The 27,929-nt window shown below is 41.3% G+C and overlaps 2 protein-coding genes across 2 annotated transcripts; both read right to left on the bottom strand.

Annotated features, from left to right (window-relative positions):
* Positions 1-4,347: 4,347 nt before the first annotated feature.
* Positions 4,348-16,413, bottom strand: ptk6b (PTK6 protein tyrosine kinase 6b). The gene is made up of 8 exons (XM_042096926.1): positions 15,873-16,413; positions 14,156-14,277; positions 13,722-13,882; positions 9,894-10,062; positions 8,520-8,678; positions 7,662-7,843; positions 5,882-6,035; positions 4,348-5,663 (listed from the first exon to the last, which is right to left on the bottom strand). The coding sequence occupies exons 1-8, from the start codon at positions 16,277-16,279 to the stop codon at positions 5,479-5,481; spliced, it is 1,539 nt and encodes a 512-aa protein (XP_041952860.1). The 5' UTR covers positions 16,280-16,413; the 3' UTR covers positions 4,348-5,478.
* A 249-nt stretch (positions 16,414-16,662) lies between these two features.
* On the bottom strand, positions 16,663-27,684 carry zgc:194282 (tyrosine-protein kinase Srms). Its single transcript, XM_042096927.1, has 8 exons — positions 26,857-27,684; positions 25,323-25,444; positions 24,109-24,275; positions 22,443-22,590; positions 20,560-20,718; positions 19,211-19,392; positions 18,478-18,634; positions 16,663-18,290 (listed from the first exon to the last, which is right to left on the bottom strand). Exons 1-8 carry the CDS (start codon positions 27,201-27,203, stop codon positions 18,091-18,093), a joined length of 1,482 nt encoding a protein of 493 aa, XP_041952861.1. The 5' UTR covers positions 27,204-27,684; the 3' UTR covers positions 16,663-18,090.
* Positions 27,685-27,929: the final 245 nt, after the last annotated feature.

The following is a 27,929-nucleotide window of genomic DNA, read 5'->3' on the forward strand; positions in this document are numbered from 1 at the left end:
GGTTTTCAAAGTAGGGGCCGGGGCCCCCTGGGGGGCCGCGAGGGGGGTGCCAGGGGGGCCTCAGCAAGTTAGAAGGAAAAATAAAAGAAACAAATAAATACATTTGAAAAATGTAAAATATACCTTTTACTATGAGGGTTGTTATACAATGCCATTAGAATAATTTGTCGCATATCTGAACATTATATTTTCCATGATAATGACTGGGAATAATAGTAAAGTGATAGCTCTCATATAGCAGAAAGCCCCAAATGCAATTTTTACACACTGTGTGCTCCATCGCTCCAAGTGCTTGTGGCTAAAATAATTATTAGGATTAGCTTAATGTATTTTTACATTTGCCGTAGTATTGTCGATGGGTTTAATAACACATCAAGGGGGTCCTTGGCCAGAACCTAGTGGTATTTGGGGGGCCTTGTCGTGGAAACGTTTGGGAACCCCTGACCTAGAGGATGACAGGCTGGGCTCTTAGATAAGAACAGACCAGTATTAGCTAACTCGCTATCTCATTACCCTCAGAGAGGTCTTCACTAGTGAGTGGACATGAGCACACAGTAGGTGAAACGTGTTTGGGCCCATGCAATCAGATAAGCTTGGGTGTCATTTGACTGTAAAGGGTAAGGGTTAGAAGCTGGAGACCATTAAAGGCATCTTGTACCGAAAATATACATTTTGTTCAGGGCAGCAAAACACTTCCACTACCAGTCAAGGAGGCTTTTTTGTTCTGGAATGGCATTGGCATTGACTACATGTCTGTCATCTGGTCTATAGACACTGACTGGATCTGCTCCCTGCTATCTTAATTCAATGATCAAGCTGTATATCCCCAACCACCCACTGCGGCCCTCTGATGAGTGTCTGTTGTGTTGACCAGCCATAAACGCTAGGTCAAATTCAAGACTCTTTTCCTGAGTGGTTCCTTGTTGGTAGAATGAGTTGCCCAGTGTGTTTATAGTTGCACCATGGAAACAATGGGTAAGTGGTGCCTGGCCCTTGGTGGTCAGAACTGGGGTTCCAACACAACTCAGTCACTACCAGTGTGATATGAGACCAGAGTTGCACAGACACTGTCAGTCCTCAGTCCTGATGGCCGTCATACTGTAGTTACAGTATCTAGTTAGGTGTGTCTGCGGATAGTAACAGACCTCCATCACCCGCTGAATTGCTGAGTCAAGTGAACACCTAAGATGAGAGCAATATGATATGTGTGAACACCTTAAAGCACATTATGCGTCGGGCATAGTATGTCAGTACAGGCTAATCTGACTCATACTTTCAGACAACCCTGCTGTTCTCCAATGTGACCCTGTTATCAAACCACCAGAGGTGGTTTAGGCTAAATTGGCAACTCATCAATGGTATAAAGGTAGTCATCAGCTAGGTTTAGGGATTTGATGGGATCACGTATAAGCTGATGAAGATTAACCAAGGAAAACAAATTCAACAATGAGGTTTTTGTCAGAGCATGCCAGTGTTATGGTGCCAAAAGACTTGATAAAAAGGAGTACAATCAATGACCATTTTCAAAATGTATCAATCACTAAACCATTTAGAATTATGTTGGGCCTATGTATATATGTGTGTACAATCAATGACCATTTTCAAAATGTATCAATCACTAAACCGTTTAGAATTATGTTGGGCCTATGTAGATATGTGTGTACAATCAATGACCATTTTCAAAATGTATCAATCACTAAACAGTTTAGAATTATGTTGGGCCTGTGTGTTGGCACATGCATCTAGTAACAATTATAGGTCATGGTCTAATGATGTCACGTGGTCAGGTTAATTTCCTATCACCACAGCTCAAGAGGTAAAGTAACCAGTTCAGGCCACACTCAGAAGCTATTATACCAGTCAGTTGAATGCTATTTCTATGGTCATGTTGGTAGAAAGCAACCAAATCACAGACTTAAGGAAGGACTTACCGCTCCGCAGGTGTTAAAAGGACAAAGTGAGATGGCAGCAGCCTGGAGCATTTAAAGTCGTCCAGGCCAGATCGGCTGGCTGTCTGCTGCTGACTCCTAGGCTCGTAACTCAGGACACCTAAGACGGCCTCAGTCCCCTCGTCTGTGACCTTGATGAACGCATGCTGCACAAGCCAAAGGGATATGATCTGGTTTATGTAAGAACATCTGAGGGTATCTACCCCTCTTCTTATACTGCCCCCCTTTTCCTACATATACTGGATCATACAGCATGGAGGTGCAGGTGGCATGCATGAGGATACACAGGCTGAAACACATGTCACAGTCAGTCTCTCTTTATTTAAGAGCTAATGTACACATCATAGGGCAATAACATGCATCTATGCCAAATAAACAGCCTGCACTGTGTTCAGTTATGACCAATGCAATACAAACTCTCTCTCTTTCTCTCTCTCTCTCACACACACACATTACAGTAATTACCCATAAATACATACAGTAAGTGCCACACCCCTTGGAAAGCTAGGAGCTCTCCCCTGAATGCTAGTGATGGGCTGGTGTGTCTGGTGTGGCTCTGTGTCTGACCTCGAGGCTTGTCCTTCAGAAAGTAAAAGTCCAACCATCTGTTGGTTCTACCTGTGCACTTAAAACAGGTGAATTCAGTAATTCACTCACCTACCTGACTAAAGAGTTTAGCTTAGAGTCAGCTGGTTTAGTGAATGGATGGAAGATAATGATAGGACTTTTACTTTGTGAAGTCACGTTTGTAAGCAGCGCCCCTGCTCTTCCAGGCCCAGTGTGTCCCACAGCAGGGAGTGCCACACAAAGCTCCCCCTGTGCACCTCTCTCCTTCTGAGGTGGGTGCCAAACTCACTGACCCTGGATCTGGCTCTCCTCTGGCTGGCTGGTAAAGTAAAGGAACTGGCTGAGCGCCCTGTGCTGGCCCAGTATAGGACACAGACACACACACACACACACAAACACACACTCCTTTTGTCTCTCTTTCTTGCTTGGGAATACCCATACGAACCTTTGGCAAATTTGGGTTTTGATTTGCAGGTCCGTCTGGCCAAGATCATGAAGCCTATTTCCAATGTCCCTAAAACAAGGGAACGCCATATAATTGCTAATTCAGCATGGATGAGTATTTTTCGAATTGAGTAAACAACTGCATTTAAAACCATTTGGTAAGAGTTTAATGCACCCATTTAAGTTTAATTTCACTGCTATTTATGCCCCTGCTGTAAGTCGTATGTCATTGAACCTTTTCCAGACCTACTCTCAATTATAATTGAGAAGGTCTGTATGCTAACCAGGCTAGCTCACACCACCTCTCATCACCCATCTCTTTCCCTTTCTTTCTTTCTCTCTCTCTCTCACACACACACACACACAGACAACATGGAGGAGTATGGCAGTGGCACCAGTGACTCAGGGATCCCATTCTGGGCAACTGACCCATTTTCTATAAGTGGAGCTGTGGGATTAAATGCGGCCAATGACACATCTTTTTGTCATAAACTATAATAAGCTATTATGATGAAACATACACAGATTAACACACCATACCAGACTGCAAAAACACAATTGAGCATACAGTAAGTTTCGCATCATCAAATGTGTTATGACAGGTTTTTATGTTAAAAAGTTAAAAATATCAATCGAATAAATACGCCCGTTATCATCTTTCCATCCAACTGGCTTTTAGCCAAGGTCACACATCAAAACCACCTGTAGCCCATGCAGGGCCGATAGCTTACCGTTTCTGCACCCATGCACATACGGCGTGGTAGCTCTGGGAAATGTGCCAGAGGTGAAATCCTTAAAATATCTCACTTCCAAAATGTGGCCCCCATGTTTGCTGTTATGGCATGTGACCAAAGCTCAAAGGGTCTTAGTGGCAAAGCCAAGTAGCTTAGCATACAAGTAAGACTCATGTGTTGAAAGGTTTAAGCGGAACTAAGAAGTTTTGAGTCTATTGAGTCTAGAAACTAAAGAGGTAAATGAATAATGAATACAAAAACAGAGCAAAAAAACAACAAAGCAAAACAAAAAACACCCGCAGTAAAAAAAAATAATTAAAAAAAAACAGCACCGTTGGTAGCCTACAGATAATCATTCTAGCATAACTGCTATCTTTCAGCAAAACAGTTTGCAGTGTTTTCTGTAAAATCGTTACCTTTATTTTTAACAGGACTGTCCATTCTAGACCATATGTATAACCTACAACAAGTGTTTTTATGTGTCACATGACCAAGTTTGCATGGCCATATACCAGTACAAGTGGTAAAATCATGCATAATTCTGCTTTGTGTTGAGTACTGAACTGATGGGACAATTCATATATTTGATTAAAGGGTCCAAACATTTAGGTATACATTTAGATTCTCGACAAAGTAGGTCAAGGAAAATAGGCTGATACAAAACATTTTTAATTTAAATTATTTACATAACCTGAGTATGTGGATTATTTTGATGAAAAGATACATACAGTATTACAGTTTTTCTCAGTTGCTTTGGCACATTTCTCAGATTTCTCAGAATTAAAGTTCTCAAAACTGTTTGTTCAAACTCCACATTATCCTATCACTTATCACCTGCACATCATTAAAGCAGTTTCTCCCTATCTTTAGTACATCCATGCAACTGATTTTGTACAAATGCTGTTTTTTTATTTTCAATAGCTAATGTCATGTTGGTCAAAATGCACTATACTGGTTCCCTGCAGAATAGTTCTACCCCATAAAACAAATGGGCCTTATTTCATCGCTTGCGTTATTACATGCAAATGTGTTGAACTAGCTGTCATAACTTGTCATAGCCTGCCTAACAAATAAATGTGACCTGACAGACAGTATCCTAAGGATGTATAAACAGATGTACAGTGGTGCACAGCTCCACACACAATACTAATTGACATCTGTCACACGATAATGTGTTTACTGTTCTCCATGTGCCCCCAGTGGCAATAACTAGCACTGTCAGACTGTCTCAAGACAGTCAGACTGTCTCAAGACCTGGATTATGTCAAATGTGCCACAGACAAGGACAATTAACTTCATGGCATTGTAAAAGTTGTTGAACCAAATACTGCATATTAGTTAAACCCAAACAGTGGTCTTGATTATGGAAAACAAACTCCGATAGGCTCAGATATTATTCAGATATGTGTAGGAGATTTACCTCTGAGGCATTTCACTGCCCATAAGGCATCTGAAACAGTTTGAGAAGGTAAATACTGGAACACTGGAACACTTTCACACAGCATTAGCCCTTCAAAACTTCCTCAATATAATGGAGCACATCTCTTTGTTTTCCTTTGTACATCAGGAAGGAGAAACTTCTCAAACCAACGTAACTACAACATGAAATACAGATGCATGCTATGGTATCACATCAGCTAGAGTGGAACTCTGTTTCAAACTAAGAGGGGTGGCTGAAGCTTTTCCTTCACAGTAGATTATGAACTTCCCTATTCCAGTGTGTTCCTTTGTTGCCCCCTTGTGGTGTTAAGTTGACATAGCATCTCAAGTCTTTTTTAGTGCGCTCATGCCAGTTCGTAGCGGTTGACGTTCTCAAGGTCAGGCTTCAGGTCTTTAAAACTTGGTCGATCATCTGGGTTGACACTCCAGCAGGAAAGCATGATGTCATAGATGTACTTGGGGCATTTCACGGGCTGAGGCATCCGATAACCTTTCATGACGTGATCATAAACTTCATTGGTTTGATATCCTGTCATGAAAAAATAAATATATCAGGATCACATTTCAGTAATTTATATTAAAAACAGATTAATGTATGATCACTTAGTCTTACATACTGAATATACATAAGAGCTATTTGCCATGTGCATGCCCTAGATTTTGTAGCCCTACATCTATATCAACACAGAAGCCAAGGTCTGCTCTGGCACCCAGTTTCCAAAGCCTTAATATCATGTGAGGGCATACCTGGATAAGGCACTCCACCATAGGACATAATCTCATGAAGGAGGATACCAAAAGACCAGATGTCAGATTTGCTGGAGAAACGTCCGTGGCTGATAGCCTCTGGGGCACACCACTTATAGGGGATCTTCTTGTTTTCTGACACGTAGAATGGTTCCTGCAGTTGGAACGTGACAAATTGATAGTTTAAGATTAAGAGCAAAATACAAGAAAGGACAATTTGCTGAAATGAAACAATGAAAACTAAGATACAGATACAGTATTTTAGATATTTACAGTTTTTCTCAGTAACTTTGGTCCATTTCACAAATCATAATGGTCATTTGCACAATGGTTAACACATTTCTCAAAACAATTAGTGCAAACGGCACTGATAACCTGCAAAATCGTGTATCTTGCTCAAAATGCTTAGTTTATGCCTCAAAAGCAAATATTTATGCCAATAAAACACATATATTTATATATGCTAGACCGCCTATGGCAACTAGTTATGACAACTAGTTCAATACATTTGCATGTAATGACACAAGCGATGAAATAAGACCAATTTGTTTTATGGGGTAGGCCTATTACAGTTTTTCTCGATTGCTTTGACCTGCTTAAGGAAACTGGGATCCACTTGGTCTTCATGAACACTTTCAAAGTCATCTCTTGCAAATGCAGGGTTACTGTATCACAGATGTCATTCAAAAAAACCCAAATCAATTCAAATCAATCAAAACAGCAAAGGAACAAAAGGAAAACATATGTTCACAGGTGGTAGAGATTCCTTGCATAAGTCTAAATCTCTGATACACCTGTGTGAAACTCCTTTGCACAATTCTTGAATCAGCAATCATTCATTATCCATAAGAGATGCCATGTCTGTTCTGTGTTGCTACTTGCAAATGGTATGGATCTAAGGCACGTTTAGATAAATTATTGTATAGCCTATTTGGTGAAGAAAACAGTACAAAAAGTGTTTACTGTAGGTCTATTTTGATGAAAAATGGTTAAATGAAATGTGTCTTGTCTAGGTGCTTACTGTAAGTCTTACATGTCAATGACAGTTACATCTTGGGACAAATACAATTATTTTTTATTCAGTACATTTAGTCTTCAGTTTTTTTCTGATACCAGAAAAATGAGAAAGAAATGGAACAGACATAGCAAAAATGCTAATTTTGAGAACTATATTTTGCATTTTTTTGTCCAGTGTGTAATGATTGATTGAAATCACACAGTGATTTGATGACAGGATGTGTTGTTTGAAGGCAAAATTTGCTTTTGCTGCATGTTTTAAGTGTTTTGAGAGAGTAACAGCCTTTCACAAGCAAAATGTGTCATTTTGGCCAGAGTGGTTTTGTTCAGACACGGATGTTAACTGTTTTGAGAACGTGATGTCAGAGTTGACACAAGCATCAAAACGATCAAGAAAAACTGTAAGCAGGGAACCAGTATAGTGCATTTTGACCAACATGAAGCCATTTAAATTTAAAAAAACAGCAGACATTTGTGCATGGATGTACAAAAGCATTATTTGTTCAAAATGGGGAGAAACTGCTTCAATGATGTGCAAGTGATAAGATGATATTGAACAAACACTTTTGAGAATTACCATTCTGATCAGAGAAATGTGCCAAAGCAACTGAGAAAAACTGTGAACTGACATACAGATATTTTAGATAATACAGGTCTTTAACTAGTAATAAATCTATACACAAGACCAGCTACTGCCTGAAGTGTGTGGCAGACATTGGCAGGCCACACTGTAGTTAAGTTCAGCAATGGGCGAGTGAGTGACCTTGATGATCCGAGCCAGGCCAAAGTCGGCCACTTTGCAGATGTAGTTTTCTCCCACCAGGACGTTGCGTGCCGCTAAGTCCCTGTGGATACTGTTCTGCAATTCCAGGTAGGACATCCCGTCAGCCACCTGAGCGGCCATGTCGACCAGACACACCTGGTCAAGTGCCCTCCCCTCTGGACCTGTAAGGATGTAAAAGAGAAGAGAGGAAAGGCGAGAGGAGACTTAGTTCCACACACTGCATACGTGTACTTCTTGAACCAAGTAAATAACGTTGTTATCTGGCTTTATTTTTACCACATCACTGATAAAGGGTCAATATACAAACCCAGATCAGATTGGGCTACAAATATGAAAGTGTGAGGTAAAAATATAGGATGTTTTCACAACAACATCGTAAATGCTACAGATTATTCCATTATCATCAAACAGATAGACAACAAATGCATATCTTGCTGCTCCTAAAAACAACAGGTTTGTTAAAATAGTACTTCAGTTATTTTTAAAGATCACTGTTTTTTTGTAACTTACACAATTACGGTCGCAGGCCAACCATATATTGTAAAAGTAGCAATTAATTAATTATTAATGCTCTAGCAATTAAAATGTAGTTGTGCAATATGTATGTTCGGTAAACCTCCATCCTAACGTGTTAAGAAACATGCTAGTAAGACAGGCTCCCTTGCTGTCACACTCGCCTCCCAATCCAAAGGTGCTGCGAGTTGCATGTTCGAATCCGGGCAGGTGTGGTCATAACAACACAGGTTACACCAGGCCCATCCTTATAATGCATCAATATCACGATTTGTCCTACAGAGGGCAACAAAGCTGCTGGGTAAGAGTGGACACTGTTCTTACCTCTGAGGAAGTCCAGCAGGTTGCCCTTCTCCATGAACTCAGTGATGATGTAGAAGGGCTCTGAGGAGGTGCAGATGGCGAAGAGGGAGATGAGGTGCCTGTGCCTGAGCTTCTTCAAAATCTGCACCTCCTGATGGAACTCCTGCTGGTTCAAATACTCTGAGAGATGGAGAGCAAGAAGGAAAGGGACAGAGATGGAGAGAGAGGGGAGGGGAATGGTAAGAGCGTTGTATGGTAAGTTAAAGTTGTCTGGTATTACAGTTTTTGCACATTGCTTGAACACTTTTTGCAAAACTTTGTGTTAAAACTTTACACACAAGCACACAAGACACAACACTGGGAAATAAAGCATTCACATCTATGTCAAATTGAAACTCTGCTATCAAAACCAATCCTTTGTCAAAATGTCACTCTGATGATACACACTTGCATCATATGAATACACTTTCAGATTGGCAGCAACACACTAGTGTACTTTATATAAAACACTGCAGTCTTTAATTTCCACTGCTTTTATTCAGTTCATTAGATAGCATTCTGTGAAGTTTTTTTTTGTTTTATATTAAGTTTTTCACAACAACCAAAAATGAAAGTACTGAAAGTTTACAAATGACATCAACTCAATACTGTACATCGCAGTACTACACTTTACAGTACAGTACAGTAAATGCAGTAACGCAAAAATAAAACAAAAATACTATAAAAACAAAAATCCACTACTGTAAATACAGAAAAACAGGCTTAGATGTGGTGGACTTGCATATATAGATTGGATAAAGGTATGTTAAACACATTGCGAGCATTAGATCCTAGGCTGCTGAATAATAATAAGGTTAACCTGAACACAGCTGGATGTAATAGATTATGATGCTGCTCTAGGTAATTCTGCACTAAATGGGTTTCATTTACTCTTTCATCTTCCACGTTTAACAAGAACATGATTGATTTAAATGAATACACCTGATTGAGATAATTAAAGTTATCATAATCATAATCATAATCAGACTGCCTCCGGACTCACAATGATCACATACCCCTGAGGGCATGATATGTCCTTATCAGTAGCATCTTCATTTTCCTATTATTGTGCTCTTCACATGTTCTGTTTTTCAGTTTAAACACTTCCGATGGATTTGCTTACACAACCCCATAAGTTATAGACAATGCCTAACATGATTGATCTAAATACAGAGAGGGCACAAGAGCAACAGTTCACTATTACCCCTCATCCCTTCATTCTAGAAGCATGAAAAAAAAGCCCCTCACTTACCCCTTAATCAGGGCTGCAGCAGTAGAGAGAACATACAGTACAGGCCTCCCTTAGAAAAAGGATCGTAAGACACAGACAGGGACTCTCTGGAACACACCACTCACCATTGTTCTTGAGGATCTTGATGGCGACACTGATGCGGTTCTTCCACTTGCCCCGGTAGACCTCGGCAAAGAAGCCCACACCCAGCCGGTGCTCCAGGGTGAACTCCTCCTTTGGCAGCTCCCACTCGTCCACAGTGGAGTGGGACAGGTCCTGAGGCGTGGGCTCTTTCTGAAAAGCCATGGAGAGCCATGAATTTTACATTCATACGTCGCTCATACACACAGACATGCTGGTGGCATGAAAGACAGACAGGAAAGTAGGGTGTATGTTTCACAATTGGTGGTAAATGAAATCAATGAAGCAAAACATTCACTGAGTAAAATAATTAGTAAGCTCAAACTATACATATACCGGTATGCACAAACTGATATACACAGACAGCATAATAGGGTGTTGAGAATCGGTAGACAGAGCCTTTTTATTAGTGAGGGATAGTGCTTTCTTTCTCTGTTCCAGTTCCCCATCTATGGTGTATGAACCAATATTTCCCGTGCAGAAAATGAAACAGTCACCATGGCGCTATGGTAGCCACAAAGCAGAACCACATCCTGTTTGAATTTCTCCTTTTAAAAATGGATTGAGAGAGAAATTCTACCAAGAAACGCATTTATTTTACATTTACAGCGAGGGAAATAAGTATTGAATGTGTCAAAAACATTTTCAGTAAGTATATTTCCAATGAGGCTATACACATGAAATGTTCACTAGACATTAGTATGAACTCAGGAAATCCACACATATAAATAACTCTAAACATTAATGTCCATAAGTAAAGTTATGTGTAATAAAGTGAAATGAGGCAGGAAAAAAGTATTGAACACGCTAAGAAAAAGCAGTACACCAAGGCAAGGAAATGCAAGGAACCAGCTGAAATCTGTAAGTAGTTGGAAAGTGATTATACCTCCTATCTGTGCAAATTAAACTCAGATGTGTTAGTACATATTGATGTTATAAGAAAAGGTTTTTCTTTAAAGCAACACTAAAGAGTTTTTTGTACCTTAAAATAATGTTTCCAAAATCATTTCAGTGGTTCATCAACTCGTAACAGGGTGAACGGCACTTCTGCATTCGCTTCGCGGCCCTCTATCGGCTATAACCGCACTATGTAAGTTTGCCAGATCGGGTAGCGGATCTGTAGTTCGATGGAATGAGACATAAGAAACTACAAATTTGACTTGCATCTGATGTCGCAATACATCGTACTTTCATAAAATCATACCATATTCTACCTTGTCTGTGGACATCGTTATTTGCAAACCTGGTGCTGGATAAATAAATAGTGTGTGCGACAGAGGAAAGTTCTTTGATACCTTTAATACCAAGGTGTCACACAAGAAACATCTCATTATGGGTAAAAGCAAAGAGCTCTCCCAAGACCTTTGCAACCTTATTGTTGCAAAACATATCAATGGGACTGGTTACAGGTGTATTTCAAAACTTCAGATTCTTCCAGTAAGCACCATTGGGGCCATTATCTGAAAGTGGATGGAACATCACTCCATCATCTATACACACTCACCCCGCAAGACTCCATTACTAAAGAAAAACATGTCGAAACTTGTTTAAAGTTTAAACAACATTTGGACAAGACTATGAAATATTGAGAGATGTATTCAGGTCAGACAAGAGCACAATTTAACTTTTTAACTTGACCAACAGTGAAGTTTGGATCATGGTGTGGGGCTGTTTTTCATCTCAGACTTCATACAGTTAAAGGAATAATGAATGGAGCCATTTTTATTCTGGGAGAATCTTGCCATCCACCAGGATGATGAGGATGAGACGTGGGTGGACCTGCCAGCAGGACAACGATCCAAAGCATACAGCAACGGAAACTCTCAATTGGTGTCAGAGAAAGACAGTCAAGGCCCTGACTTAAATCCAACTGAAGATTTGTGGAAGGAACTAAAGACCAGGACACAGGAATCTTCTCTTTAGAAGAATGGGCCAAAATCACATTTGAATACTGTGACTGATTAGCTTCTTCATACAGGAAAATGTCTAGTAGCTGTCATTACCAAAAAAAGGCTTTTCCAGAAAGTATTTAAGAAAAATTCAGTTGGTGCGTTCAATACCTTTTCCCTGTGTCACTCCACTTTATTACACATAACTTTATTTATGAACTTAAATATTTGGATTTCTTTATATGTGTGGATTTTCTGAGTTAATACTTACTGTATGTCTGGTGAAAATGTAATGTGAATAGCCTCATTGGAAATATACTTACTAAAATAAAATGTTGACACGTTCAATACTTATTTCCCCCACTGTATATAGTGTTTTTTTAAGGCACACAAAGCGCTTTACAAGGGAGAACCTCACTAACCATCACCAATGGTGGAGAGTGAGATGAATGAGCCAATTACACTGGGGGGTGATTAGGGGGCCAGAGTGAATGAGCCAGGTTGGGAATTTAGCCGGGTCACCAGGGAACCCCCTACTCTTTGCGATAAGTGCCATGGGATCTTTAATGACCACAGCGAGTCAGGACCTCATTTCAATGTCTCATCCAAAGGACATTCAGAGGGAAGAGTGCCACCTCTAGCCACACTACAACACCAACATCATGCAGCAACACATAAAAGGGACAGCCGTGGCCTACTGGTTGGCACTCTGGACTTGTAACCGGAGCTGAAGTGCCCTTGAGCAAGGCACCTAACCCCTCACTGCTCCCCGAGCGCCGCTGTTGTAGCAGGCAGCTCACTGCGCCAGGATTAGTGTGTGCTTCAACTCATTGTGTGTTCACTGTGTGCTGTGTGTGTTTCACTAATTCACGGATTGGGTTAAATGCAGAGACCAAATTTCCCTCACGGGATCAAAAGAGTATGTAACACGTGTGGCAAATACCAAGATGGGGAGGCAGAGAGGAAGGTAAAATGGAGTAGAATCGAGTCTTTAAGGATCGCTCTGTCCGTCACCTGAACTTCATTTATGCCCCTAAAACCTTCAGCCATGATGACGTGCACTTTGAATTCCACAATTCCACAATTCAAATAGCACAACAGTGAGGAAACCTGGGACAACAAGGCTCACGTGGATAGGCATTTAAGAAAGACATGAGTCTTTTACTGGTGTTTTACCTTTGGAGGAGGCAGGAACATTCTCAACATTTTTTTACAACTCCTTTATTCAAAGCATATTGACCTTTTCATTTAAGCTGGTTTCACTCGCTCTCAATTCAAAACAAGAAGCACCTCCAGAGCATTGTGAACACATGTTCTAAAATCATTGGCCACCCTCTTCAGTCTCTGACATCACTGTACGACAAGACAACATTACGGAAAGCTAACTGCATTTTAGAAGACTTCCCACGTCCTACACACAGCATTTGAATGGCTGCCTTCTGGCAGACGTCTGCGTTGTCCTTTGGCTACTAGGACTAATCGGAGGAAGGCTATCTATACTTTTGAGGTTATTTGCCTTCTGAACTTGAATATGCTCCCAGCCCTCTCCTCCTCCCTCTCCTGGGACTAATCCCCCACACTTACTTACACCCCTGTCTGTCCTGTTCTTTTTTTTGTCCTGTCTTATATGTTGTGTTATGTCGTATCTCTATGACTGCATGATGAAATAAATTGCCCCTCTGGGATAAATAAAGTGTTTTACTGGTAATTGAATTTTAAGCAATGCAAATATATTTATCTAACTGCACCAGACTCGAGATACTCAGACGTCTGTCTCGGCCGGAGATATTCAGATTTCTGTCAAACTCTTGTAATGAGAACTATGAGAGTTTAACATCAACTTGCTCGTATTACAAACCACATTATCTCCTGCAACTTCATTAACACATAGATGAAAGCTGCAGCATCACAACTCCTACCCACCCTAATGCAGGCCTGGCCCAGACAGTCCACTGCAGCCAGGCAGTGGGTCTTGTAATGCTCTACCAGGTCCTGCAGAGTGGAGAAGCTTCTAGAAGGGTCCAAATGGAACTTCCCGTTTGTTTGGTAGATCTTGAAGTGCTTTGCACGGTTGTCTACCTTGACTGTGGATTTTGGTGGAGAATAAAATAACATAAATGAAGGGTGAGATAGGGGTCTAGCAAATGTAAGCCACCACAAAACAGCTCTGGTCATAAAATCTTTCAAAAGTGGAAGTGACAAGCTGATGAGGACCTCTATACTATTCAGTGTTTGAGAAATAGAGATGGCAACCGTCAGTTGGCGCACATTTCCTTCTCTCTTGTTACATCAACAAAAGGCTCACAAAGACTGACACAGAGTTAGACAAACACACACACACTCCAGTAATCCCTCACCTGAAAGTACGTGGCCTCCATTGCAAGCCTCACTGAGCCGAATGAGGAAAGTGCCCTCACTGTTGTTGGGTGACATGAGATGACTGAGGGCATCAACGCGGCTCATCTTCCCGTAAAACCACCTTAGAAACACACAAGACATAGGTCATATTGTACCAATAACATTGAGAAGAGAATGTGAAAAGAATTAGAGGTGTGGTGCCTAACTTCTATACTCGTTGGTGTGGTGACTAGGAAGCAGTAATAGGATTCTTTACGGAATGCAATAATATGAATTACAGTAAGGCTAATTATTAAACACACGCAGATGTTGTTTGCTTTGGAACAATTCAATGGTGATGACACTTCAAAAGGTCAAAAACAAACATGTGAAGTAAATAATTTGTCTTGAAATGAGAGTTTTCACCTGTCCTTTAGGCTTGTATCCTACCAAACTATATCATGATGTCCTATCACACCAAAACTAACTGGTCAGCATTGAATGTTACTGACATGGAGATAAAGACAAAGATAGAGATAAAGAGTTTCTACAGGAACACACAAACCGGAAAAAAAACATCCACAAACTATGAAAAAGTCAAGAATTTGAGATACTAAGTCAAAACGTACTACAATTCTGAAAAAGTCAAGAATTCGAAATAAGTCAAAACTTTGAAATTTCAGGCATTTCATAAGAGTACTATATCTCAAAGTGAAATTTGACTTAGTATCTCATAATTATGACGTGGTATCTTACAATTTCAACTTAGTATATCAGAATTTTGGTTTTCTTTCTCCAAGTGGCCGAAATGGGCTTCCATACAGTGTCATTATCATGTACACAGAGTTGTTTTCATCACATAATGAAGAACACAAAGACCATTACAGTGTTTCCCACAGAATTGAATTCTATTTGTGGTGGTAGGTTTGCAGAATTAACTTGAATACAACAGTTTTTAACAAATTAGCGCAGCGTGGTTATGATGCTAACCAGATTTAAGCACAATTTAGTACAACCTGGAAAATCATTGTGTGGTGGTCAGTGTTGATATTGTGGTGGGCCGCCACAAATAAGTCAATGTATGGGAAACACTGCATTATGCTAAAAGACCAAACTCCAGCAGTAGCCTAATCAGAGCCTGGCTAGCGCCACCACTTCTCAATGAGACATGGTCTGGGAACCAAACGTTCATTTTCTCATATTTGAAAAAAATGCCCAGATCCGTTTATTGGGTGCCACGGATGTCTATCAAATGTGTCTGTGCATAGCTCATCATCGTCTTGCTTTCCCACCTGTTCTGTGATTGGTTCCCTATCTCAGGCGAAAATTTGCTCCATGGTCTCCAGGCTGCCTTAGCAGCGTGAATCAAATCGCGCGCAAGGCAGCATGGGAACACCCAGGCTACTAATCAGTAACCACGAATTTGCGTAACAAAGGACTGTCATAAAATCTGTTATGTTAGGCACTTTATGAGTCTGACAGACCCTTCCAGTGAAACTGCAATAGGGCTTATAACTTTTTACTCTATTTGGAATATCCTGAAACTCCTGAATATCCTGGAAAATCCTGAAATACAGTTTTGCTTTGCAAATATTTAAACATAGTCCTACTGTATTTTATGTGTAATCTGACAAAGCTGAACTGTTGACTATTTGAAAAAACGTTGTTAGAATCTATTAAAAGACAAGAAAAGAAAAAAAGAAGAGTTGGTTGCGTTTGGATGTAGCAGGTACTCACGGCTGAGCGTCATCGGTCTCTCCACTGGCTAGGTAGTTATATGGCACAATGCCCGTTGCCAGTGTGCGTCCATTCCTGTCAATTTTTTGGGCAGTCCACCACTCGCCTTTGCGATTAATTACTTTGAATAGATCACCCCCATTGAAAGACAGCTCATCTTCTGCCCGCGCTTCAAAAGACCAAAGAGCCCGGTAAATGCCGCTTTCTGGACCATGGCTTGGTCGAGAGACTCCATTGAAAGAGTGCGACGTGTAACGCGAGGTGCTTGTCATCGGGTTATCAATAGTTCTGGCATCTAATCCGTCTTCCTCCTTACTGGACCTGTCTCCACTGTCAGCTGATTTCCCAAACATTCGTGTCCATAATGCCTCAAGACATGGGCACACTTTTCTTGCCGTTTCACCCATGTGATAAGCCAGTCAGTCAGAGGGCGTTGTGTACCGAGAGAAAAAAACTGGGCTTTATGAAAACACCTGTTCTTCGGGTTTAGCCTTCGAGAGGCATTTATGGAATGCATATAGTTGCGTTCAGAGAGAAAAAAGAAAAACTTCCTCCTGTCCACCACGCCTACATGGACGTCTGAGTAAGATGGCTAACTTCTGTAATTTTAGTAGGCCTATCAGGCGTGGTTTCGAAGTGAAACCCCACTGAAACCACACTTGAACTAATGGTGTCAAATAGCCTTACAAAAAGTTAAGTATAGCTCAAAAAAACTATACGATTATATCATGCAATAACCTGGTGACTCATCAATCTTCTCCGCACAATAACAAGAAATACAGTATAGAGGTACATGTTGGTCAACATTTATTGAAAAATATTAATTTCATATTGACAACTCATGACTTGCTTCAGAAGGTCGTTGGCAAAAGCAAAATTTCTTTGACAGACACATCTTCAGGAAGACTAAAAGTCATTTGACAAGTTGGAAGAACAGAAAATATAAGGAAGAATTTGATTGTATGGCTCATGTGCTTCCATTTATAGTCCATATACAGTATGTCCTTCCATTTTTAACACCTTTGCATTGCTCCACAGATTTCATTATTTATTATTAAATATACATTTATAATACCCCTTTTAAGGGTCACTTAAACACTTCAACCACCATATGCAACCATGCACAAACCAACATGCCATATTCAGCTACATTTCCTTAATAAAGACTCTAAATGGCTAGAACTCCTGCTTTTCACACCAACCCAGAGGAGTGTGTACATATGTGCGTGAGTGTCTGTATGGGTGTGGTGAGAAAGTCCACGGCTGGCACGTGAGTTCTCTGTAAACATTGGCTCTCTTCTGATGACCTGTCTGCTGGCCTTCGATGCTGAGGGGATTCGCCCAATTCCAGCACTGTAACATTCTGCGTTAGATCCTCTCTCTGGTGAAAAGTGCACTCCAGAACTAATGGGGTTTCAAAGGTCTATGCAAAGCAGTCCACCACTGAATCACACATTTCTTATGTGTTAAAATGCAAATGATAAACCTCCTCTCAAAATATGCACTCATAAAGTAACGCCTATAACTCAGTCACTCCTCCTCAGTCTGCGTGTTACTAAGTATACTCTCGTGATGCACCAGTGCTCAGTCCAGAGCCGTCCTTTTATGTCCACTAAAAATAGAACACTACTTCAATCAAAAGCAAATTTGATGGAAAGTCAGTCCATTTAAATGTAGCTGGAGTGCACCTTAAAAAAACCTTGAACAAGCCAGGGAATGATGGGTGACTCACAGCTAACTTTGGAGCTCAACAGACCATCATGTCTGAAACATCTCAACCTCAGATCTATATTATGAGTAATACCTCTCAAGCTCGTTTGTATTGAACCGGATACCAGCTTTGCTAAGACTACTACTCTAATTAGACCCACTCTAATGCCTCCAGTGCCCCTCTCCACCCACCCTTCACCCTTGGACACCATGAGAGAAAGCATGGAGTAGCTGCAGGCTTGTTATTGCACATAACCTCATTTAAAAACAAATGAATTAAATAAAAGCCTGGGACTGACCTTTAGGAAACACAAGTAAGTGAAATATATTATAAAGGTAAAAATGGACACCACTACGCCATCACAAAAAAGTGTCCATTTGCATATACTGGTGATATAGTGACTCCATACAGTCCCTTAAAACAGGTCTCTCTGTCTCTGTCTCTCTCTCGACCTCATCCCATTTCCATTTCTGATGTTCTTCTCCACTGGTCCACGCTCCACGACGTTTACACTTCTATGGTTTTGAAGTAGAGTCTGGAGTAGATGTTATCCAGCTGGCTGTGCAAGGCGTGGAAGGATGGACGCTTCGAGGGCTCTGGATTCCAGCACTCCAGCATTATGCGATAGATGTTGGGCGGGCACTTGTGCGGACTGGGTAACCGGTAGCCCGATGCCAGGATCTCAAGCACCTCCTTATTACTTTTCCCTGAAGGTGTGAGATTGTGGGGAGAGGGGGGTGGGGGTTGGTTGTGAAAGTAAAACTTATTAGTAAAAAAAAGGAAGAGAGAGTGACTTCACTTCACATTGTATTTCACCAGATGGAAAATGCCAGAATTGGCAATCCTCTGCACGCACACAGACATACACGTACACAGACACACACATCTACCCACCATCGTATGGCATCTTCCCTCGTGACATCATCTCATAGAGCAGCACGCCAAAGGACCAGACATCTGACTTGACAGAGAATCGCTGGTAGAGGGCCGCCTCGGGGGCCGTCCAGCGCACAGGGATCTTTGTGCTTCTGCTGGCCGTGTACACGCTGTCCTGCAAACCAACCAGCAGCGCAGAGGAGCTTTAACCTCTCAGAACCCCTCAGCATCTCCAAAACTAACCACCAACTAGCCTTAATAATAACAAAAACGAATTACCTTAGAATACGGTTATAGGTAATAGATAATAGGTAATAGATGAAAGGTAACAGAATAAAGTACTAGGAAATAGAATAAGTTAATAGATAAGAACATTAGATTATGCAGGGCTTAAAGCACAGAACATTTCTGTGGCTGAAATTATCAGAAATATTCAAATCTTAAACAATCTTGCCCGTGCCTGAATGTAGGCCCCTGAGACCTATACGCCCTGATTATGTCTTCTCAGGGTGGTTTACATAAGTCTAGTATGACAGGCTTTTCATTTGACACTAGGAGCCGGTACAGACATGAGCGCATCAAGGTTTATGCCTCTGCTATCACTGACCTCTGGCCTTCTAGCAATTAGCTGAGGGAATCATTGACTTTGTGACCCTGTTTAACATGAGACGTTTCCCTTTCCCAGCAAGAACAACAACTTGGTGCTGCCGGGACATTACCCATCACTGCATGGCCTGTCTGTCATGATCACCTTTATGATGCGAGCCAGACCAAAGTCGGCAACTTTGCAGATGAGGTCATCACCGACCAGGATGTTCCTGGCAGCCAGATCGCGGTGGACGATGTGCCGGTCCTCCAGGTAGGCCATGCCCTCCGCCACCTGGCTGGCCATGTAGATGAGATGGGCAGAGGTCAGAATCTGACCTTCGGGGGCTGAAAGCAGACAGCACACAAGATGAAAGTAATTAGCAACACACTGTAAGCACAGCACTGAAACACTGGACCGTGTCCCCCATAAAAGATCAGACATATGAACACTAGGTCATAAATGATAGCATTAATGTTGTGCATTAAATATTCATTACCTGAAATGATTAACTGCATGAATAGGTATTTATAAGTGCAGTAATACATGGTAGGTAATGTAACTGATCTGATTACACATTTAATATAATATTATGCAATGAACATCATATTTAATTTCTTGAGCAACTATTGGTACTTCTTTGGTCATGCATGGCGTAGGTGTAACGTCATTTATAAATGAATATATGGATTAATATGTCAGTAAAACACAGTTCCGTAAAGCATTGCTGAAAATGTGCTTGCATGCAGAAATGGTTGTTGTTTCCCATTTTTGTGCTTTGAGCTCTCAAACTTTCCCCTGGGACTCACGTGACTCATCTCGATCATCCTCTTATGCAGTGTGGCGTTTCTTAATTATTTACAAAAGCTGCTCAAGAGAGTACAAAAATCCACCCCTCTCTCTGCCGAAGACGACATGGAGCAAGGTGGAGACAGAGACAGTCATCCATCATCCTAATTTGGGTCAAAGCCAACAGCAGCTGAGAGGCCTACGCATATTTAAGCGTGGCTCGTCATTTACTGTAAACCTAAACACAGGAAGGCAGCAAGACAGAAGATGAACCGCCGCCAATTAGTTATTCACCATTCCCTAATACAGAAGGCCTAAGTTATGTTCTGAAGGTTGATTTTTGATTGAATGGATGATTTCACTTGTAGATATTCCAAGAAATATTTACTCTCAATGCCATGTTTCTGGACCAAGTGAGCAAATGTGACCAGTTTATTTTTACGAAACAGGTGTTGGATGCCCTTTTTTATCCATGTGTCGAAATAAAGTGGTTTCTTGTTAACTGTTAAATCTGGGTTATTCCAAATAGGAGTCAATTTGGATGATGCCAGTGAAGTGTTTGTGATATGATGGAATTTCCACCAGGCTATCAGAGCTGCTGCTATTGTTGGTGTTTTGAAGCAAGGATTGTCTGGCTCCAGAGCTAGATAGATAGATAGATAGATAGATAGATAGATAGATTGATTGATTGATTGATAGAGAGATGCCAGAAGTTATGTACTCACTGGCCAGGTAAGACTTGAGGCTGCCCTTGCTCATGAGCTCGGTGACAATGTAGACAGGCTCGCCGCGGGAGACCATGGCCAGCAGCTGGATGAGTTTGGGGTGGTGCAGGTTCTTCAGCGCGTGCACCTCTTTTATGAACTCATCCTGCTTGGTGTCCTCTGGTCCACACACACACATGGAGAGAGAGGGGCCAGTCAAACAAACAGCGAAGTCACAGACTTATCAAACCATTAGGGCTACAACCATTATTTTCAGAGTCAATTAATCTTTTTATTAATCTTGCAACTAATTATTCTTTTCATAGTCAATTAATCTGTTTAATCAGATTATTTTCTTGATTAATCGATTAGTTGTTTGATCAATAAACACATGGTGGAAAGATGTTGTGTTTCCAAAATCCCAAGATTATATCCTCAAATATCTTGTTTTGTCCACACAGCAAAGATATTTAGAGTAAGTAAAGATGAAAATATTCAAGTCTAAGAAGCTGCAATCAGAGAATTTTGAGGTAATTTTGTACAAAAAATAACCGATTAACAAAATAGTTAGCGGTGTATTTAATAGTTGACAAGTTAACGATTAATATTTGCAGCCCTATAAACCATTGTGACTTTCAACCAATCTGCCATTAAATAATCTCAAATTAGCATATATTGTGCCTAGATAAGCATGTGACATGTTTGTCTGTTCAGGAACTGACAGCTATGAGAACTCTTAAGGACATACATGAAACCACATCGTCCTTCCATTTTATTTTTATAAAACCAGCTAACAAAAGAACCACAGCAGTGACGTGAGCATGCTTTTCTATACAGACCCAACAATACTTCCTCTGTCTACCTTGCTGCTGAGCTTCAGACCTCTAAAATGGCAATCTGCTATTCCAATGGTGGTTGAACAACTAAAAACTCAAATTTCACCCTCTTACACAAAAACAGTCTCTGGGAGTACGTCTATTTAATGTTATGGCTGGCTGGGTGAAAGAGTGCTTATTTACTCAGGAAGGTGCAGCTTTATTGCTGTGCTGTACATCAGACAGGCCTACGTTCCACAAGAGTGCCGTCATAGCTCACAGACTGCTGCATTCTCATTTCAAGGCATTTTTAGAGGAATATGCAAATTGAAAAACTGAATCAAAGCTTTGTGGTATCTCATTTTAGGAGAAGGAAAACAAAGTGGTATTTTTCTGCTGAGAAAAACTCACAATAGGGCCATCTTCCTCTTTTGAAAAACCTGTCTGTCTAACTTGGGCAAACATGCATGGAGAAGCAGGTGCCATACCATGTGGTTCCTGCTGTAGGCAACAATTTACTAGAGTCTAAAGTCAGTGTGTGTGTGTGTGTGTGTGTGTGTGTGTGGGGGGGGGGGGGGGGTTATAATAGAGACGACTCTCGCAGAGGACTGGGCTATACGATTTAAAATATATAAACTGAGCAATATCTGAAATAAATGCCGTACCATTTAGATATTAAAATCAATTTAGGTCGATAAGAGGTTAGAAGTGATGGTATCAATACATTTTTGGGCAAATATGGCCTCTCCTACTACTACTGATGCTACACACATTCATTAAACAATTGCTGTAGTTTTGCACTGGGTCAAATGAGGCCTACAAGCAGGATTCTGGGAGAGTTCCCAGAATTCAGCAGAATGTGGCTATGCACTGAAAACACCATTCAGTGTGTGTGTGTGTTCATCCTGAACACCAGAATAGCTTTTTCATTCTTTGTGTCCTAATAGAAGAGACAAACTGATACAGTAATTCTTACATGTCATGAATGAACAGAATATATATACCAATCTCTCAGTGAATATTAGTGAACATCAGTCATCCAACAGAACATCTTAGCTCTTTCCCAGGTGCTTGTGCTCCAACACTAACCTTGTTTTAGCATCTTGATGGCCACCTTCTGGTTCTTGCTGGTCCATGCTGCCTCCCACACCTCTCCAAAGTGCCCCTCCCCCAGCTTCTGCTGCAGCTTGAACTCCTCCCGCGGCCGCTCCCATGGCTCCATGTCGAATAGCTCCCGCTAGAAACCGGAGAGACATGGTTATAGCCCGCTGAAGCACAGCTGTGCTGCAGCATGAGGACAAACAGCAGCCCCAGGTGCAGTCAGTTTCAGTTAGTCGATTCATTACCTGCTAGTACCATATTTAGACTTCTCATTATAGTGTAACACCAACACATGTAAAGAGTTACACATATACAGCACTCTTATTTTTTTTAGTGATTCAGACATGATGAATACACTTTGAGCGAAGGTCATTAGAGAGACAGATAGGACATTTGTCTTTGTTGAAGGTGTGAGCTCTTACAGTATGTACACAATAAGGAGGCTGGGGGAATATTTACTGTGTCAGCAAAGGTAGAGGTTAGTTTCATGGCAGGCGATAACAATCACCCATTCAGCAGCACAATAATGGCTAAGGGTGATCATATGGACCGATTGCAAAGGGGTTTGATAAAGAGAATATGTCTCTCTGTATGGTTGACATGATCAAACAAAGGACCACAACAAGGACAGAATACAATATATTGGGAAAACATCTGCACATTTATTCAAAAACTGTAAAATATTACCAAAATATGAAATAGCCTTGGACTAAAAATTAAAATACAGTGTTAGAAATGTATTTCAAACCCATTGTTTAAAAAAAGTGCATAACAGAGTAGAAATTATTAATTGTTTTTAAAAAGTACTTTTGTATGCAGATTATGCATATAATACAATACCACTGTAGACCTACACCTACAAAAGACTAATGGAGAAATGATTGGACTTGATCATAATGTAAAGAGCTTATGTAACATTGTTCTTCAATTTCAGCGCTCAATCTCAATAAATATCTAAATATCTACCACAATCTTCAGACAAATCAGAAAAACCTTTAGATTTGATTCAATAAATTGGACCATAATTATCATATAACATACTTCAAATGGCATATAGACAAAAATCACATGAAATGCTAAATAATTGGGCTCAAAACAATAAGTTGCAATATCAGTTGCAACAGTAAGTGACATGAGATGAAACTGAATATATATGTGATATATATTCATATACACACGATATATATACTGTATATATACTGTATATATGTGTGTGTGTGTGTGTGTATGAGAGAGAGAGTGTATGTCACTCTGTCCACTGCCTCAGTGACTCAGTCTTAGCGTCTCCCCTGGAAAGGAAGAGAGAAGAGTCTGGAGTCACGACGAGGCCTTCTGCCAATTAAATAAATAAATAAAAACAAGGCCGATCAATACAAAAACACGGGGAGGGGCATAGCAGCTACAGCCATGACATTGCCCTAACATGGCCGCCCTGACCCCAAATTAAATGACAAACGAAAAAGCCTGACCTAAAAAGGTACGCTGTGTATGCTAAAATAAATGTGCAAAAAAATGTGAGATGGTTTCCATTATATTTAAGTCTTTTAACCACCCTTTTCACACATGGATGGATGCTATATATGTCCAAGCACATGTGCAACACTGCTGCACATGTGGGTACAGCTGTGCTTAGAAACACTGTTTCTGGGCATACCTGCTGAACACACGGTTGGTCCAGGGGACAGCCCAGGCTCTTGCTGTTGCTCTGGTAGTACCGGATAAGCTCGTCCAGAGTGGCGAAGGAGATCTTGTCAGACACAAAGTAGGCACCAATCGCTGACCGGCGTATACGAAAATGATACACTTGGCCTTCATTTCTGGCTGTTGGGGGACAAAAACATAAAAATGAATCACATTGTGTGTGTGTGTGTGTGTGTGTGTGTGTGTGTGTGTGTGTGTGTGTGTGTGTGTGTGTGTGTGTGTGTGTGTGTGTGTATTGATTGATATGGCATTTGAAGGGAGATGTATATTTATTGATGTTCTCCCCTTCTGTACAGCCCAGTCTAGTGAACTGATTCCCTTCCTCCCTCTAGTGGAGAACCAGACCTGCTGCGGTGAATCACGTGTGAGCACATAACCTGCTAAGGAGCTGTAATACACCCATTGGTCTTGCAACATCCTTCTGTCAGTTTTATTATAAACACAATAATCCACTGGTTTAGCGATGCAAAAGAACAAGACTAATTCACACTGCATTCTGAAGTGGCATTTTAAAAACAGTCAGGGCTGGACTCCAGGAATACTCCCTGCTCATGACAGTAATAAACTGGGTGTAATAGTGCGAGAATGGCTCCTGGTGAATAGAGGCCCTGCTGACCTACATTTCAGACAGAGGGAAACGGCAGTGCGGAATATGGGGCAGTAGAATAGAATGCCAGGGAAAGAGGAGAGGGGAGGCTCACAGCGGAGGAGACTCATTGGGATCAAAGTGGCCAATGCAAGAGTAAGGTGGGGGGGGGGCGCATGGTGAAGCTCACAAGATGGGTTCTGCAGAGGGGCTGAAAAGAGATGCAAGGAAAGAGAGAGGAAGGAGAGAGAGAGAGACTAGCAAGAAATGCTAAAGAGAGAGAGAGAGAGAGAGAGAGAAATGAGCAAGAAATGCTGAATAGCATTTCTCAGGCAGAGTGCGTTTCATTAAGAGAGAAATAGTGAGGGATGGAATAAAGTGTGTAAATGAGGCAAGAGAAAACAAAGGATTCAGAGTGCCACGGTGAAGCAAGAGACCGTGTGGTAATAACCAATCCCAGTGGGGCTTTCATCAATTACCAGCTCTGATGTCTGTCCCAGCCTCCAGCCCAAGTATGATGCATGAGGCGACCAGCGGGATGGAGAGACCATGTCAGCTTTACGAAAGCAAGGAGTGCTCACCTGAGATGGTGTACTCGTCGCTGTGGCTCTCGCTGATGCGCACCAAGAAAGAGCCATTCTTGTTCTGTTGGGCCAGGAGAAGTTTTTCAGCCTTCTGTCTGTTGATGTTCCCATAGTACCATCTTCACACCAGCACACATGCAGAGAGAGACAAGAGCCTTAAACATACACAAACACAGAGGCACAAGTGCAGCCCCTTGTGCTATCAGCTGATGGAGAACAGTTTAATTTAGCAAAGATCTGCAATCCTTTACATTCATATGTATTAAATCATTGACAGGTTTTGCACGTCCGTTTGAACCACGTGTGTAAAATTCAAGATGCAAATTAAGTGACTTACTTACTGCATCTAGAGGGAGCGGGTTCAGCTGATAACACTGTTCCATGATGACATGAAATTTGACCTTACTGATAGTCAGCAGATTATAGAGATTTCACAGCCATGACATGCCATGGTACGAACTCTGTACCAGTGTGTTCACAGGGCGCGTTTCCTTAGTGTATTGTTGTGAAACCAACATGGTAACAATGAGATATTCAAAATCACAGGCAGGCACAGGCATTGCACAATTATGTTATTGGGAAATGCATATTTGGTTAATGTTCTAAATTCACTGCAAGTGGAAAAGAGCTGGCCTAGACTATTACACAGAGCATGTTTTGTAACAGCGCAATTTTTTTCAGTTGTTTCAGCTCTACTTACTGTAGTCTTTGAAATAATTTCCATGAGCTATTATATTAAAAATAGAAACCCTAGCTCTGAATGCTTACATGAGACTTCAGTTTTGTTCTGTGAATGTGTCCCATAGTGACATATTCAGTAGATTATTTTAGATTTGCTTTGAGTTTGAAACTAAAGCTGTAATGTTGCTACACAAGACTTGGTGAGAGCTGCTCATCATGGAAAAGCTTTTGAAACGGGCCAACGACCTGACATCATCACCTGTGTAAAGAGTAAATATGGGTGTGGCTTAAGGCACACGCACACACCCTGTTTTTGCATGGCCCCAATGAAGTTCAGGTTTCGCTGAAACTGCATGATGCAGGTAAGGCTCTCAAACGGTTTGAGTCAAACCAACAGTGTAGGCCCTAGATGCATGGATAGATGCATGACTGGCAATTAAGTGGCCTTCCCTTTCCAGTATGATATTACAAAAACATACAGAGACTTTGCATGCAACTTCAAACGTGGGCTGGTTTGTGCTAAATCCCTTGACACACTTCAGATTGGTTAATATTTTGAGCAGGACCTGAACCTTCTGTAGCACCTATTCTCTTCATAATGATAGTCAGAAAGAACTTTGGTACATTTAGACTATTGATATGCAAGCTTAGTTACCTCTTCATAAGTGACCTTATAGACCTATTATGAATAGTCAATTTGGTCGGTTAAGTTTTAACACACCTGGTTATGTTTTCTTTCAATCACACGTTAATTCCCAGAATGAAATCAAAGGGTAAAAATGTCCTTGGCATCCTCACTGTTGACATTTAAAGGCAACATCTCAGCACTAAGGCCTATGTTGTTACTCACTTGTATTTTGCAAATTCATCTTGAACCAAAGCTACATAGTTAGCCGGTAGTAGTCCTGACTCCAATGTGCCGGTAAGTTTTTTGGCAAGCACATAATCACCCCGCTTTTCGATGACCGACAGTTTATCACCTTCTTTCACAGTGAGCTCCTCCTCGCTCCTGGCTTCGAAATCAAACAAAGCCGCATAAAGCTGCGTTGGCTTTTTCTTGGGAGCTGGGACACTGATATCACCTGAGACTGTCCGGATTTCTGCTGGTCGTGTTATGTTCGGATAGTGAAATTCGGGCCATATCCAGTTCCATATCCTACTACAACATGGCATACAAGTGCGACAACAGTCCTCCATCCCAAGCCGATTCCTCGGGCTCTCGCGGCAACGGCGGAGGTATCCAGAGTATGCGTGGGCTGGACACGACGTTAAAAGTAAAAATGAATCAGTGCTCTTTTACAGTAGGCTATCTCCTCAGATCGTTGAACGCCGCTACACAGCACTACTGTGATGTCCCTTCTTCGTTTTTTCGCAGTGCACTTCACAGCAGTAGGGGATCAGGTGGAACCGGTTCTGCGTTTGGATGGATCACATTCACAGAACTAAGCGCGTCGTGGGAATGCGGAAACGGCATGTTGTTTAGTGGAGTGTAATTTCGAGAGGCTGAGCTGAGAAATACATTTCATTGAGCCTGCCGAGGGAGGGTGCTCACTGTGGTTTGTCTTTTGAACGTCATCCTTAAAGACATAGGCAAGGACTCCCAGGGGATAACCTGCTCCTGCTCTTTCACTAACCACTGCAACCATCGTCATTTTTAAGGCTTGATTTTTAAGTCAATAGTGATGGTAGCAGAATACCATAGCGGCTACACAGTGTCTTTGGCGCGGGTTCCCTCCTCTGCGTCTCCCACCGACTCTGCACCTGTGCGTCATCGTGCGCTTTATCCATCTAACAACTGAAACACTAAGACGAAATTCAGTTGTATGTAAATTAAGTCTCCCAAAAATTCTAAGGATATTTAGATAAGACCTAATAAGATGCAACATTGCTTATTCGCTTCTATTCATTCTGTTACGAACGGGG

Source organism: Alosa sapidissima, chromosome 7 (genome assembly GCF_018492685.1).
Source record: "Alosa sapidissima isolate fAloSap1 chromosome 7, fAloSap1.pri, whole genome shotgun sequence".
Classification (NCBI taxonomy): Eukaryota; Metazoa; Chordata; class Actinopteri; order Clupeiformes; family Clupeidae; genus Alosa; species Alosa sapidissima.

What these genes read in the sequence shown, in the direction of transcription:
- ptk6b (XM_042096926.1), bottom strand. Translation starts at nt 16,279, where the DNA reads ATGGGTGAAACGGCAAGAAAAGTGTGCCCATGTCTTGAGGCATTATGG. An exon ending in GAGACCGATGACGCTCAGCC is followed by an intron (nt 14,278 to 15,872) that starts GTGAGTACCTGC and finishes TGTGTTTCTAAG; the next exon opens with GTGGTTTTACGGGAAGATGA. An exon ending in CAAGATCCTCAAGAACAATG is followed by an intron (nt 8,679 to 9,893) that starts GTGAGTGGTGTG and finishes TCCATCTCTCAG; the next exon opens with AGTATTTGAACCAGCAGGAG.
- zgc:194282 (XM_042096927.1), bottom strand. Translation starts at nt 27,203, where the DNA reads ATGGAGGACTGTTGTCGCACTTGTATGCCATGTTGTAGTAGGATATGG. An exon ending in GATGAATTTGCAAAATACAA is followed by an intron (nt 25,445 to 26,856) that starts GTGAGTAACAAC and finishes GCTGGTGTGAAG; the next exon opens with ATGGTACTATGGGAACATCA. An exon ending in CATCAAGATGCTAAAACAAG is followed by an intron (nt 20,719 to 22,442) that starts GTTAGTGTTGGA and finishes TGTGTGGACCAG; the next exon opens with AGGACACCAAGCAGGATGAG.